This window comes from Helianthus annuus, chromosome 9, assembly GCF_002127325.2.
Source record: "Helianthus annuus cultivar XRQ/B chromosome 9, HanXRQr2.0-SUNRISE, whole genome shotgun sequence".
In the NCBI taxonomy this organism is placed as follows: domain Eukaryota; kingdom Viridiplantae; phylum Streptophyta; class Magnoliopsida; order Asterales; family Asteraceae; genus Helianthus; species Helianthus annuus.
Window position 1 is genome coordinate 9,916,405 of NC_035441.2, and position 13,712 is coordinate 9,930,116.

The window sequence follows — 13,712 nt, forward strand, 5'->3', positions numbered from 1 at the left end:
GTGTAAAAATTTAAGTGGACAAATATACTGATAATCTAAGTGAATCGTTAGAACTTAAAATATTTAAAGCTTAACGGTGTTGGTGAGTTGTCTCATAAACTGATATGATCCTCTTACACAAACTCACAAAAATATTGTATCTAAATATTTCTTTACTGCATTTCATTTCTGTTATGTCAAAAACCCAAAAAGATTTTAGTGTGTTTTAGCATAAATTTTGAAAAATCCAAAAAGGTTTTAGACAACTGATGTTAAAAAGCTGATTTTCAAAATTACGAGTGCTAAACATGACGAACAGGTTTGGGAGTGTGTGTTTTTAGAAAGAAAATGATATCAATACAAGTGGTTCATCAGAGATTTCCATGATAGAGCATTATTGATTGATTCGTGAAAGTGTTATGTTAAAATTTGTATCTTCAGGTGATTAGCAGGATTTTTAGATTTGCTATATCTTATTTTTGTGAATCTTATGTTTTGGGTAGAGGATGTGCACGATAACCTGAGCTGGATGAGAGCCAGGTTCCGATTCCTGAAGACTCTGTAATTGTAGAAAGCCAATTTCTGATCCTGATCCTGTAAAAGTCAGACTACGATCCCAGCACGAGTTGAGGGGGAGTCTGTTAGAGAAAGAGAGTCTGAAGATGCAAGAGCTAGGAATTTGATCCTGAAAATGCAAAAGATTGATAGAGCATCATTTGAGGGAGAGAATATTTGAAGAAAGAGTTAAAGTGAATCAAGAATTAGATGGAGATTCTGGAAGCCTGAAGACGGATAAAGATTGAAGACGTTGAAGACACGACACTTAAGACTCGTCAACATCCGAGGGGGAGTTTGTTGGTGCATACGCATGTCGTCTTCGTCTTGTATCGAGTCTAGTGCTAGATATGTTAGATCAGGGCACATTGTTTGAGAAAATAGGTTGTTTTAGGATGATTTAGTCCTGATTCCGCTTGAACAGGAGATTCCGCTTGAAATGTCATGAGACACTTTCAAGCGGAATCAGAAGTTTAGTGATTCCGCTTGAAATGTCTTATGTCATTTCAAGCGAAATCTGATCCCTATATATACCTTTCAAGCGGATTCAGTTGATATAGTTCCTAGTTTCCGGTACCAAACTGCTGCCGAAGTGCCGTCTGACTGTAATCGCTGTGAAATCAATATACAAGGCAAATTTAAGTGAAACAAGCTGTTTTTTAAGTCCGTTTCTTTGTTTCCGCCTCTAAAACGGATAAGAGCTCTTCCGATTGACTCGTTTGGGTCAGCACTCGATCCTACAATCATGATAACACTTGATGCTCGATTTGTAGAAGGTCATTTGTCTTTGATTTATCTATAAATGATGACAACCAATAGCCAAACAATTCCCTTCCATAACTATAATCTCTTAGAATGGCAGCCGACGAGACTTTGTCACAGTGTTTAAAAACAAAGTCAAGCGTCTTTAACCCAATCCAACCCCACCATCACCATAGCATCACTAACCAGCAACCACCTTTCACCTCTAATCTGACAACCTACACGCAACTAACCAACCACCAATGCACCATCACGACCCATCGATAACCACTACATCCACCAACATTCAAATGCACAACAATCTTTTCCAACATAACCATCGTCACCTACACCATCTCCGACCCCAACTTGTAACTCCGCCGTGCTCAACAGCCAACACCTTACCACCTGCAACAGTCATCATCATCGTCGTTGTAATTCCGATCATTTGTTTGCTTGAGAAAAATGAAGAAACAAAGAAATTACTGTATTTCTTGTTGTATAGTGAGAGAGAAAGAGACTAAGAAAGAGTGTTGGCTAAATATGATTATTAGGGTTTAGTTTATTTTAGGCTGGAGAAGACATAAAGAAAAAGTAGCGTCTGGAACCTTTTTTTATAAGATTTTAAAAGATAGGGGTATTATTGTAATTACACACCCACTTAACTGAGAAAACTAACCTCCATCCACTTTAGGGATTATCCGAGTAATAACTGGTCAAACCACTTGGAGCAAGAGTGTAATTTTAGAAAGTTAGGGACTAAAAGTGAAATTTCAACAAAAGATAGGGACTATCCATGCATTTTACTCTAATAATAAGGATCATAGTTAAAAAAGGCTTTTCACCCATTTCCCAATAGCAACACTAACGGCGAGATGACAGAAGTACTCATAGTGTAGTGAAAAACAAACGAAGAGAACTCAGGTATCAATATATATTCAAAATAATAACGCAAGTTGATCCCACCACCATATCATAGTGACATAAATTGCACTTTACTCTATATCTTTATATTCCTTTTGAACAACTAATTGCAGTCGCTTAGGTTTGAATCTAGGTCTTCACCAAAAGGGCTTTGCCTTTTACTAATGGGCTACAACCTATAGGTGGCTATACTTATTTTTTTATAAAAGAAAGAAAAATTAAGAATGAAACTTAAATTATATAGATTAAATAAGTTGTTATTATATTAAATGATTTCAAATCGTGTGACGTGTCACTAACAGAATCACTCTCACACATTTATTTTTACACTAAATTTAATTTAAAAATTAATTTTTAATTCCTATAATATAGGAATATAATGTTAAATGTTGTTTGTTTGTTATTGTTTCACAAAGTTACAACACCGCCTTCAAACTATTTAGTACCAAACAAATAAAATCTTATAATATTAAGAATTTTGATAATTCAAAAGTTCACTCCACTTCAAATCTCAAATTATCATTACTTAAAGGTTGTGTCAAATCTCAAATCACGAGCACTGTCATCAAGTTTATCACAAAAACGTTCAACTTTTTTTTGTTATATAATCTCTATCTTTATCTTTGTACCTAAAAAATAAAAATCTTAGAGGACACATGACACAAATTTAGGCATCATTAAGTTTGTTTTTCCACCTAAGACGTATACTCGTTTCAATTCTACCCGGTTTCCGTTTTAATATTACATTTAATACATTTTTTTATGTAGTTTTCATCAATTTTGGACGTGTTCGTTATTTAATCTTACACATAGATCCTTGTTCCTGAAGCTGTTGGTTTTTTGGACTGAGTGCAAAGGATTGTGCACAAACAATTTCTCGATGCCAAGGAACCAATGTTTTATTTTCGATAAAATTGGATTTGCGCTTCAAAAGGGGGTTGCGACGTAGCTTGTGCATTTTTACCTGTCATTCTTGTATATTTTTTTTTTTTTTTGTATCAGCTATTGCTAGTAGAATTTAGTGACTAGAAAAAGTTATGTATTTAAGAGGGGTGATTTTCATTTTTCTGTTTTTTCTTTATGATTTCATATGTTTAAATTAACAAAATATAATCAAATTTTACTGATTAAAAAGGTGTTATAAACGGCGTTCTAAGTGAGTGGTATTAAAAGAACATATGATGAATAGATATGAAAAGTGAAAACGACAAGAAAATAGAGAAAGTAAAAGAAAAGAAGAAAAAGAAAAAAAATAGAGAAAGTAAAAGAAAAGATGAAAAGGAAAAAAAATAGAGAGTAAAAGAAAAGAAAAGAAACAAGAAATAGAATATTCATAGGATATACAAAAGGAAGTAGGAATAATCTGGACTCTGGAGAAGTAGAAAGCGCCAAAGGTGGCAGCTAGCGGCAGTGGCCCACTTCCAAGGTTGTTCCAATCATTCACAAAAAAAAAAATTATATTGAAATATAATTCAACTTGTAACGGTGAATGGGTCAAATCAGGCGTTATTAATAAGTTTGAAGGATCTTATGTCGTTTATGTAAACAATTGTGGATTATCAATCTCTTATCAGTTCATATAACTTTTTACTGATTAATAAAGATTTGATTTTCTTTGATCCTTGAAGAATACATGGCATCTAGTTCAGATTCATCAGTTCAAAAGAGGTTCAAGTATGATGTATTTTTGAGTTTTAGGGGTGAAGACACCCGCAAGAACTTTGTTGATCATCTATATTACGCCCTGCACCAAAAAGGAATTACAACTTACAAAAATGATGAGAAGGTCAAGAAAAGGAAAAGGATCATAGATCACCTCATCAAAGCCATTGAAGAATCGAAAATTCACATAATTGTATTCTCCAAGAACTATGCATCTTCATCATGGTGCTTAGACGAGCTCATAAAGATTATGGAGTGCCACAAGACAGCCAAGCAGAATGCTTACCCCGTCTTCTATGATGTTGAACCCAACGAAGTCCGCAACCAAAGTGGCGCAGTTGGAAAAGCCTTTGCGAAACATAAAAAGACAGCGGCGGCTGAGAGATGGAGAAATGCTCTCAAAGAAGCAGCCAACCTGGCTGGTTGGGCGTTGAAGGCCATTGATGATGGGTAGTTTCTTCATCTTATATTCTTTAAATATGTTTTTTCTTTCTAATATGTAGTCAGATTTGACTTGGAACATTGAACTGAGACATCAGTATGTCATTATGTTACTAAATTATATATGATTGTATGTTATGGATTTGAAATTAACTGTCCATCTGAGGTTTCTTAATAATCTGACTGAATCTTCTTTAACACTCAGGCATGGAGAAAAATTTATCCAAATGATTGTTAAAGATATCTCACTAAAGACACATTTTATCAATTCGAGCGTTGATCGGAAGTTAGTAGGCATGGAGACTCGGGTAAAGAATGTAGTTTCGTCTTTAGAAATTGATTCTGATGATGTTCGTATCATAGGGATCAAGGGGATAGGAGGTGGTGGGAAGACCACTTTGGCGAGAGCTGTTTTTGATCATATATCTAGTTGCTTTGAAGGTAAAAGCTTTGTTAAGAATGTCAGAGAAGTTTCAAAAGGCTCATCGTCTGGTTTGAAAGAATTGCAAAAACAGGTCCTTCAAGATGCGTTAGATGATCAAAGAATTGATGTAAAAAGTGTTTCTGATGGGAAAAATATGATGGAAAGGATGATGGGTAGTAGAAAGGTTCTTGTTGTTCTAGATGATGTGGATGATATAGACCAACTTGAGGCGTTAGCAGGTAAGCCTACTTGGTTTAAGTCAGGAAGTAGAATTATCGTCACAACAAGAGATGAGCACGTGTTGATAGCAAGCCGAGTTAAGTTTATTCATGATGTTGATCTGTTATCACATGAAGAAGCAATTTCTCTCTTCAGTTGGTATGCATTTGGGAGAGAGATTCCAATTCAAGGGTACGAAGAGCTATCAGAAGGTGTTGTTGTAGATTATGCTGCTGGTCTTCCCTTAACAATCAAAGTTCTAGGCTCATTTTTTTGTGGTAAAACCTAAAACAATTCCGTTAAACGAAATTTTGGAAAAAATGGAAGTAAGCTATAATGGCCTAGAGAATGATCAAAAAGAAATATTCCTAGATGTCGCATGCATACTGAAAGGTGCGATCAAAGACAAAGCAATCAGAGTACTTGAAAGCCATGGATTTAATGCTGAAATAGGTTTAAAAGTTCTTGAGCAGAAATCTTTAATAACTCTTTCTAGTGATGGCCATTTGCTCTTGCATAACCATGTAGAAGAAATGGGATGGAATATTGTTCGTCGTGTGGACCCTGGTGTGCCTAGCAGACATAGCCGATTATGGATTAAAGAAGAAATTGAAGATATATTGATTAATGGCTTGGTAAAGTTCAAGTTAATTTGTAACGTGGAAAACTAACACAATTATATTTGTTATGAGAAAGATCTCATTTCAACTTTTTATTTGTATTTATAGGGCACTGAAGCAACACGGAGTATAAAATTGCTGAACACATGCCTCAGTCCAGATATTATTATGAACGGCCTTACAAAAATGACGGAACTTAGATTTGTTTACATGGATAATGGATACGAAACTTATGCATACGCATCTCCGTCCAGCTATAAAAATGTCAGCTTACCAAATGCTTTACAATATCTATTTTGGTGGGGTTATCCTTTATCATGTTTACCCGAAACATTTCGAGCAAATAATCTGGTTAACCTTGAAATGCCTAATAGCAATATCTCTCGGCTCTGGGAAGGAGGAGAAAGAAAGGTAGAATATTGATCGGTTTTTTTGCGTGACGCATATTAATGCCAGATTTTGTCATTACATTGATATTCATCCTTTTTTTTCTCCTTACTGACAGGTGCTTAAAAAGCTTAAATTCCTTGACCTGAGTTATTCAAAATTGAGAACCTTTGGCCTTGTGATGACCCCAAATCTTGAGGAGCTGCATCTTAGAGAATGTAATGACTTTGAAGAACTGCACATTTCTGTTGAATGTTTAAAGCTCAAATTCCTCGACCTCAGTGGTTCTAAGGTGAGTAAACTTAACCTTGCGTTGACTCCATCGCTGGAAGAGTTGCATCTTGAAGAATGTCATGACTTGGAAAAACTCCACATGCCAGTTGAATGTCCAAATCTCCAAATTCTCAGCCTCAATGGGTCTAGGGTGAGTAACCTTAACCTTGGGCTGACACCACTTCTCTGGTGTTTAGATGTTGAAGAATGTTATAATCTTCAAGAAATTCAAGCTTCAGTGGGTTGTCTTAAAAAGCTTGCCTGCTTAAACTTAAACAGAGATTCGGTTGTTAAAAAGCATCTTAAATCGCCTGGTTTTGATTTTTTAGCTATGTTAAAAGTGAATGCAGAGTGCGTAGATGACTGTCCGCTACATCCCCACAATAACTTGCCAAAGTTTCAGTTTGAATGTTTCTATGATGAACATCTGACCTTATCTAGTGGAAATCTTGAGAAGCTTATTTCTTTTGGTCTATGTGCTTGCACAAACCTTGAGTCTTTTTCAGCAAGCATTTGCGGTTTACAACGTTTAGGAAAGCTTACACTTGAAGGCGATATTCGAGAGGCGCCCAAGGATCTTTTTCAGTTACAAAGTCTAGAGGAACTAACTCTATCCATGAAAAAGATTAATCGTCTTCCAGATAGCATTTGTCGGTTGAAACATCTAAAATCTCTTGAACTTAAATCTTGTTTCCTTCTTGAGCAATTGCCCGAGGAACTTGGCAAATTAGAGTGTTTAGAGAAGTTGCACCTATTGGATTGTATATCCTTACCAGATATTCCAAACAGCGTTTGTGAGATGAAATGTTTAAAATATCTACATCTCCCGTACTGTGTTCTAGTTGAGAACTTGCCTGCTGAAGTTGGACGTCTAAAATGTTTGAAAGAGTTAAATATACAAGGTACAGGCATAAATCGTCTTCCAGATAGCATTATTGAATTGAAAGGCCTGTGTATTATATGGTCTACGGGGAGGCTTGAGTCGTATGGTTTTACATCCCTTAAAAAACTCTCAAAATACACGTCTTCCTGCTACGTATAGCTGTGAATAACATAAACACTCATGACAAAATGAGTCTCCTAGAAGTTATTATTCACAAACAAATATTGTAACAGGTATTCTTCTGTTAGTTTATTTAATTTAATCGTCTTACTTTGATTTAAACTTTGAGGTGCGGTACAGTAATATTGATGTTAGTATAGGCATTTCATGTAGGATTTAACTGTTTGTAATGGAGCAAAAATTAGCCATGGTCTAGCGTGCGATTGATGTTCTATCAAGCAATTGTCAAGTTCAGGTATTTCTCTAAGTCCACACTCCAGATTGATGGAGTTTTGGTTTCTTAAAAATGAACGCATTGTATTAACTGATGCTTAAATAATTGATGTAAGTTTGTGATTTATGAATGTATTAGTCTTTGAATATGTAAGCTTGTGATTTTTGAATGTATATGTCTTTAAATATGTAAGTGTATGATGTTAGAATGTATGTGATTTTATAATGAATTTATCTGTGGACCTTATACCTCATCGCCGCAACCAGGCCACCGCCCTAAACACACTTAGTTCTGGTTCTCGTCTTCACCCCCACTGCTCAGATCTGAAGCTTCTCGTAATTTTAGAGGTGTACGGTGAACATCTTGCAGTTGGGTTTCAGGCAAGTAGTGCAGAGCTTAGGAGATAGATTTCGATTGAAATTTCGTGTCAAAAAAGGAGGGTTCTTGGCAAGATTGAAAATCACGTGGACCCGGATGCGAGAAAACTAAGTATTGAATGAAAACGACAAGTTTCACCAAACCAGAGGGACAAATATGACAGTTTACTATTTGTTTAATCAAACACGTCTTTTCTTCTCTTTCTCTTTGTTTGGTGTTTTTGTCGCTTACTTATATCGACCTCATGGTGATTGATTAACATGTGACCACTTCTTGTTCTTCAGGTTATATGTATGCTTCTCATATGAAATTACCATGTACGTTCGTGACAGACTCAAAGTAGATGTTCTCGTGATTAAAACTGGTATCGTGGTGGTCGTTGTATAATGAGATCTTCTGAAGATTTTTATAGCCTGAAGTAGGACTTGAAGGTTTGAATGCCTTTTTTTAAGAATTTTTCGTTCCTCTCAAACATTGTAAATGTGTGTTTTTCGAACAAAATTTGATACAGGGACTACTAGTTCGAGTAAAAAGTGAATGTAATATGGAATGAATAAAAGCAATGCAGATGGGTGGGATTTAACTATTGCTTTTTGGTCTTTTTATTTCTATCATTTTCAAACTTTGCCACTAAACTTCTTTAACTGACTCGCTTGGGCTGATCAACATGTGTAATTATGTAAAGATTATATTTATAGTACAATTATAAGAAGAAAACTCATATTAGTTAAGTGGATACAACGTTTGCAGACGTGTTACGTATAACAACCAGATGCTGACACGTCTTACGTAACAACTTTTACTTTTTCAGAAATACTTGAAAGTCTGCAAAAGCTGTTACGTGGCAGCTTCTGGTTGTTACACGTAACACAGTCTATAAAAAGGTGTAACAAGTGGCAAAATGAGGTGCATTCATTTGGGTTTCTTAGTTTTCTAAACTAATATGGATTTTCTTTCTATCCCTAGTTACAGAACGCTAGTTATTGTGAGAACAATTCTAAATCACTAAATTTTTGGATTTAAGGTTCATATTATAAAAATTTATATTTTTTAAATTCATATGTGTATTATATATACATAATAAAGCCATATATTTTTATCTACACATAGTCTACATCATGTAGGTAATTTAACCTATACAAAATCTACGTATGTGTAGGTTATATAAAAACAAAATATTTCCCATATTTGTTTTGAATCCTAGTATGAGAAACAATAAATTTTACATTTGTAACATTTTCATCTACTTCTTAGGTTTCTAGAATTGAAAACTGGGTAATTTATTTTGTTCTGCGTGTTCTCGCAATATTTAGTGTTCTGCATACGTTACCAACATTTTCGACATCTACAAAACAATTACTTATTTTAAATATGTTAGGATAATCTTAAACTTATTTTAATATTGTCATTGTACAGCTGTGTTCTACTGTCTATACATTCCAACACGATAGTACACATGTGTATAATACATGGTATATTTACGGGATTTACTCTCTTGTTATTGGAAAATTTTCTTTCCTAGTTTAAATAAGCAAAATAATATAATTACACTTCTACCCTTTTAATTTTAATAAAACAATAAAATCTAACATATTAATTACAATCATGCCACCCCTTTAAATAATCAAGATCATATTAATCAGCGGCCACATGTGTATAATACATGTATGTATGTATGTATGTATGTATGTATGCATGTATGCATGCATGCATGCATGCATGCATGCATGCATGCATGCATGCATGCATGCATGCATGCATGCATGCATGCATGCATGTATGTATGTATGTATGTATGTATGTATGTATGTATGTATGTATGTATGTATGTATGTATGTATGTATGTATGTATGTATGTATGTATGTATGTATGTATGTATGTATGTATGTATGTATGTATGTATGTATGTATGTATGTATGTATGTATGTATGTATGTATGTATGTATGTATGTATGTATGTATGTATGTATGTATGTATGTATGTATGTATGTATGTATGTATGTATGTATGTATGTATGTATGTATGTATGTATGTATGTATGTATGTAGTGTCAACACATTATTGGACATGATTGTACGAGGTGTTACATCCCCACCCCCTTAAAAGAAATCTCGACCTCGAGATTTGTTCGGAGTAATGCGACCAGTTTCGTATCGTAGTAGGCTTCAACCTCTCAAGAGTATCCTGGGCCATAATGAGAATCCCATTTCACACTTACGAGGGAAACTTGGAACATAATGGACGAGGGTTTTTAGGAAACCTTTAGCTCACGTTTAGATGTCATGGCGAAACATGACAAGTGCTTATCAGCCGAACATTTTACTGGAAAGTTTCTTGAGATAAGAATATATTTGGTATCATAATTCGATACTTTAGACAATGGTAGTCTATAAGGAGACTCGTTGTTGTCGTTATATAGCTTAACTGTTCGGAATTATAAATTTTCCTTAATTGACAAGAAGCGTCAACTTAGTAAGTTTGTCGACTATAATTTACATCGCATCATTGCCGAGATTTATTTTATGTAACTGGGAGATTAGATCCGTTGTTACCATTTCCCAATTCTATGTAGGATTTCCAATTCAATGATGGAGACCAAAAATGGTCTACTATGTTCGACTCACTTGCGAACATTCTAAACATTAAGCTTCCTAGGTGGCTATGGACTTCTCATATCCATCCACATAAAGGTCTTCAGCCTTCGACTTTAATTCATCAAAATTTGCGTGTGTCATGTGGATGACACATCCTCCATTCAATCACCTGGATACCTTAAGCATAAAAGCTTCTTCGGCAATCCATAGTGTTGATCTTCCACGAATAGTGAGTATATCATCAGATTTGGATTTTAATTTCGATAAGTTTCATACCGCAGACACCATGGATTTGGTTTAACTAGTCAATCCATGTCTAAAACCATATCGAATCCCGTAAGATTTATGGATAAAAGATTAACAACCACAATTTGATTCGAGAAGGATATATCATATGTGAAACCATCTAGATTGGCCACTTGATTTTTATATATAATATTTAAGTATTGAAATGGCGGAAATTAAAAATTTTATTAACTTTACAATCCATGAAGCTCTAATTAGCTCCAGAGTTTAAAACAAGTTTCTAGTAAATAAATCATTTACGGGAAACATATTCGTAATGATACGTCTTGAACTGCTTCTGCTGTAGCAGATTGGAAGGCTCCAGCATTGCCTCTCTGGCCATCAGTGGCCTTGTTCTTCCTGTCAGTCGCCCTCTTTGGGCAGCGGGTCTTTATATGCCCTTTCTCGCCACATACATAGCAGGTGGCGTCTTTCAATTTTTTGCATTCATGAGACTTATGGTCCATCTCCTTACAGATGCCACAACCCTTGGTCTGCTCACGGAGACATTTTCCGAAGTGTTGCTTCCCGCAGGTTTTGGATTTGGGTTTTGCCTCATTCGGCTTGGACTGGTTATAATTCGAACCGTTCTTACCCTTTTTGTAATCCTTACTTGGGGTATTATCACCCTTTCTCTGGTGATCCTCCTCAGTTTTAGTCGCCCTTCCTCTTATTTCATCTTCAGTGAGAGAAAGAGCCATATCCACAACGGATCTATAAGTCGCAGGTTTGGAGGATTTAACCATCCCTTTGATTTCTGGAGCGAGCCCTCCAAGAAATCACGCAATGCGCTTAGACTCGGGAGTAATTAAGTACGACACGAGTCTTGATAAAGAGTTGTATTTAGATACATAGGCTCGACACTCGAGGCCTTTCATGGTCAGTTTTAGAAAGTCGGATTCAACTTTCTCCACCTGGTGAGGTGGGCAATAAGTCTCGCAGATCAATTACACGAACTTAGACCAACTTAGGTTGTACATTGCAACCTTGCCAGTGGATTGGATCAGTGCCTTCCAGCAAGTCAGAGCATCCTCCTTGAAGGATTGGGACACGTATTTAACACTGTCTTGGCAGCACAACCGCTTATATTAACAACGGTTTCCATTTCATCCAGCCACTTTAGAGCATCAATATCTCCAATCTCACCCGCAAAGTCACGAGGTTTACAAGAAAAGAAGTATTTATAACACTACTACACAAACAGGTATCAGCTACGAAATTTTGCTACCAAAAAAATTATGTCGCAACTTTGCTACGAGTTAGCTATGGATTCGCTATGAACATATTCAGCTACGGTTTAGCAACGGATTTTCGGTTGCAAAAAATATCCATAGCAAAATCCGTAGCAAATTTTTGCTACGAAAATATTTGCTACTGTTTAGCTACGAATATTTCGTTGCAATAGTTATCCTTAGCAAAGTCCGCTGCAAATTAAAAAATTAAATTCTCAATATGCAACTTAATAAAATTCATAGCATATTCCTTATCAAAATTTTGAGACAGACATACTTGCTACGGTTTAGCAATGGATATTCCGTTGCGAAGAAAGATCCGTAGCAAAGTCCATTACAAAATTAAGAAAATAAATGTTTAACAAACAACTTAATAAATTTCATTGCAATGTTCATAGCAAAATTCTTACAATAGATATTCAAAAATATTTACAGATAAATGAATAAAATATGTAGCAAATTGCATAGCAAAATTGGTAGCAATGTAATGAAAAAAAATCTATAATTTATATAAGTTAATATATTAACTTAACATAATAAATAGTTAAACAATAATAATATTCATAGCAAAATAAAAAAAAACATATTCAAAAGTATTAATAATAACTTAATAAAATCGAACGTGGATAAAACAAGCACCGTTAAGCGTGCATGCCAAATAATGGCCGATCATGGTGAATCATGTTAAGTATATAAAATTCATAGTCAAAGACGGGTGTATAGTAGTTTCCAAAACCTCTTTTCATGTCACACCCCGATTTTCGGTTTATGCGGAAGCGTATGGCGAGGTGTGACGAGAGCGGCAATCGTTACAATCAATCGAGTAAACAACATATTTGAAACATAAAAGATGTTCATCCATACATTTGGTCCGAAACCATAATTTACATTACATATGTCTTGTTTGAAACTTGAAACAACAACTTTAATTACATTATTCAAAGTTCAAAACATAACAACCAAAAATGGACGGCATCACAAAAGCTTGCATTCTTGATAACCACCTGAACCTATTTTTCCAAAGTCGTACACAAATCTCCTGTAACACATGTTAATTTTGAAAACGTCAACAAAAGTTAAGTGAATTCATGTTATTTTGTTTTCGCATCAAATGAGTCTCCAAAACATTTGAAGTAGTAAAATTTGTTTTTGTATAGTATGTTAAAAAAATTGTATGATCATTAGTGTGTTGCAAGTACACTAATATGTATGCCGAATAGGAGGCAACCAAACCTTGACAATTTACCATGTGTGTCAACGACACTAGTCTGGACAAAAAGGCACTCTTGACGATCGTGGTTATCGTTGTCGTTAAGAGTGGGGCTTGCCAAAACCCAAATAGATTTATCCGTTTGTTCCTCGGTAGTTGTTTATTCATTAGTGACCCCTTTATTTTAACACCAAGCCGCATGTGATCAAAATAGTTTCATCGTATTATCATACTATTTGTAACATGTATACATCCCCGAAGTTTAAAACTATAAACATTCAAAGTAAAAGGGGAAACATGCACTCACAGATTTGCGTTCCGTGTAAATCTTCGATTCCTTGATCATAGTTCGTTTCTTGACCTACAAGTGTTCTAATCTAGTTAGACACTTAGGTTTGTTTTTGTGTATCCTATAAATATTCTGTCTTGTATTTTGTTTTTTTGTTTTTGTGTTTTCGTATATATATAACTTCCTTGTATATATATATTTATTTGATTTGATTTGT

At 35.0% G+C, this 13,712-nt stretch overlaps 2 protein-coding genes across 2 annotated transcripts; both read left to right on the forward strand.

Annotated features, from left to right (window-relative positions):
• Positions 1–3,762: 3,762 nt before the first annotated feature.
• LOC110877151 (disease resistance protein RPV1-like) lies at positions 3,763–5,269 on the forward strand. The gene is made up of 2 exons (XM_022125314.2): positions 3,763–4,311; positions 4,508–5,269. The coding sequence occupies exons 1-2, from the start codon at positions 3,833–3,835 to the stop codon at positions 5,232–5,234; spliced, it is 1,206 nt and encodes a 401-aa protein (XP_021981006.1). The 5' UTR covers positions 3,763–3,832; the 3' UTR covers positions 5,235–5,269.
• Positions 5,232–8,451, forward strand: LOC110877150 (disease resistance protein RUN1-like). The gene is made up of 5 exons (XM_035977296.1): positions 5,232–5,580; positions 5,674–5,976; positions 6,071–7,341; positions 7,429–7,523; positions 8,165–8,451. The coding sequence occupies exons 1-3, from the start codon at positions 5,266–5,268 to the stop codon at positions 7,265–7,267; spliced, it is 1,815 nt and encodes a 604-aa protein (XP_035833189.1). The 5' UTR covers positions 5,232–5,265; the 3' UTR covers positions 7,268–7,341; positions 7,429–7,523; positions 8,165–8,451.
• The last annotated feature ends 5,261 nt before the right edge of the window (positions 8,452–13,712 follow it).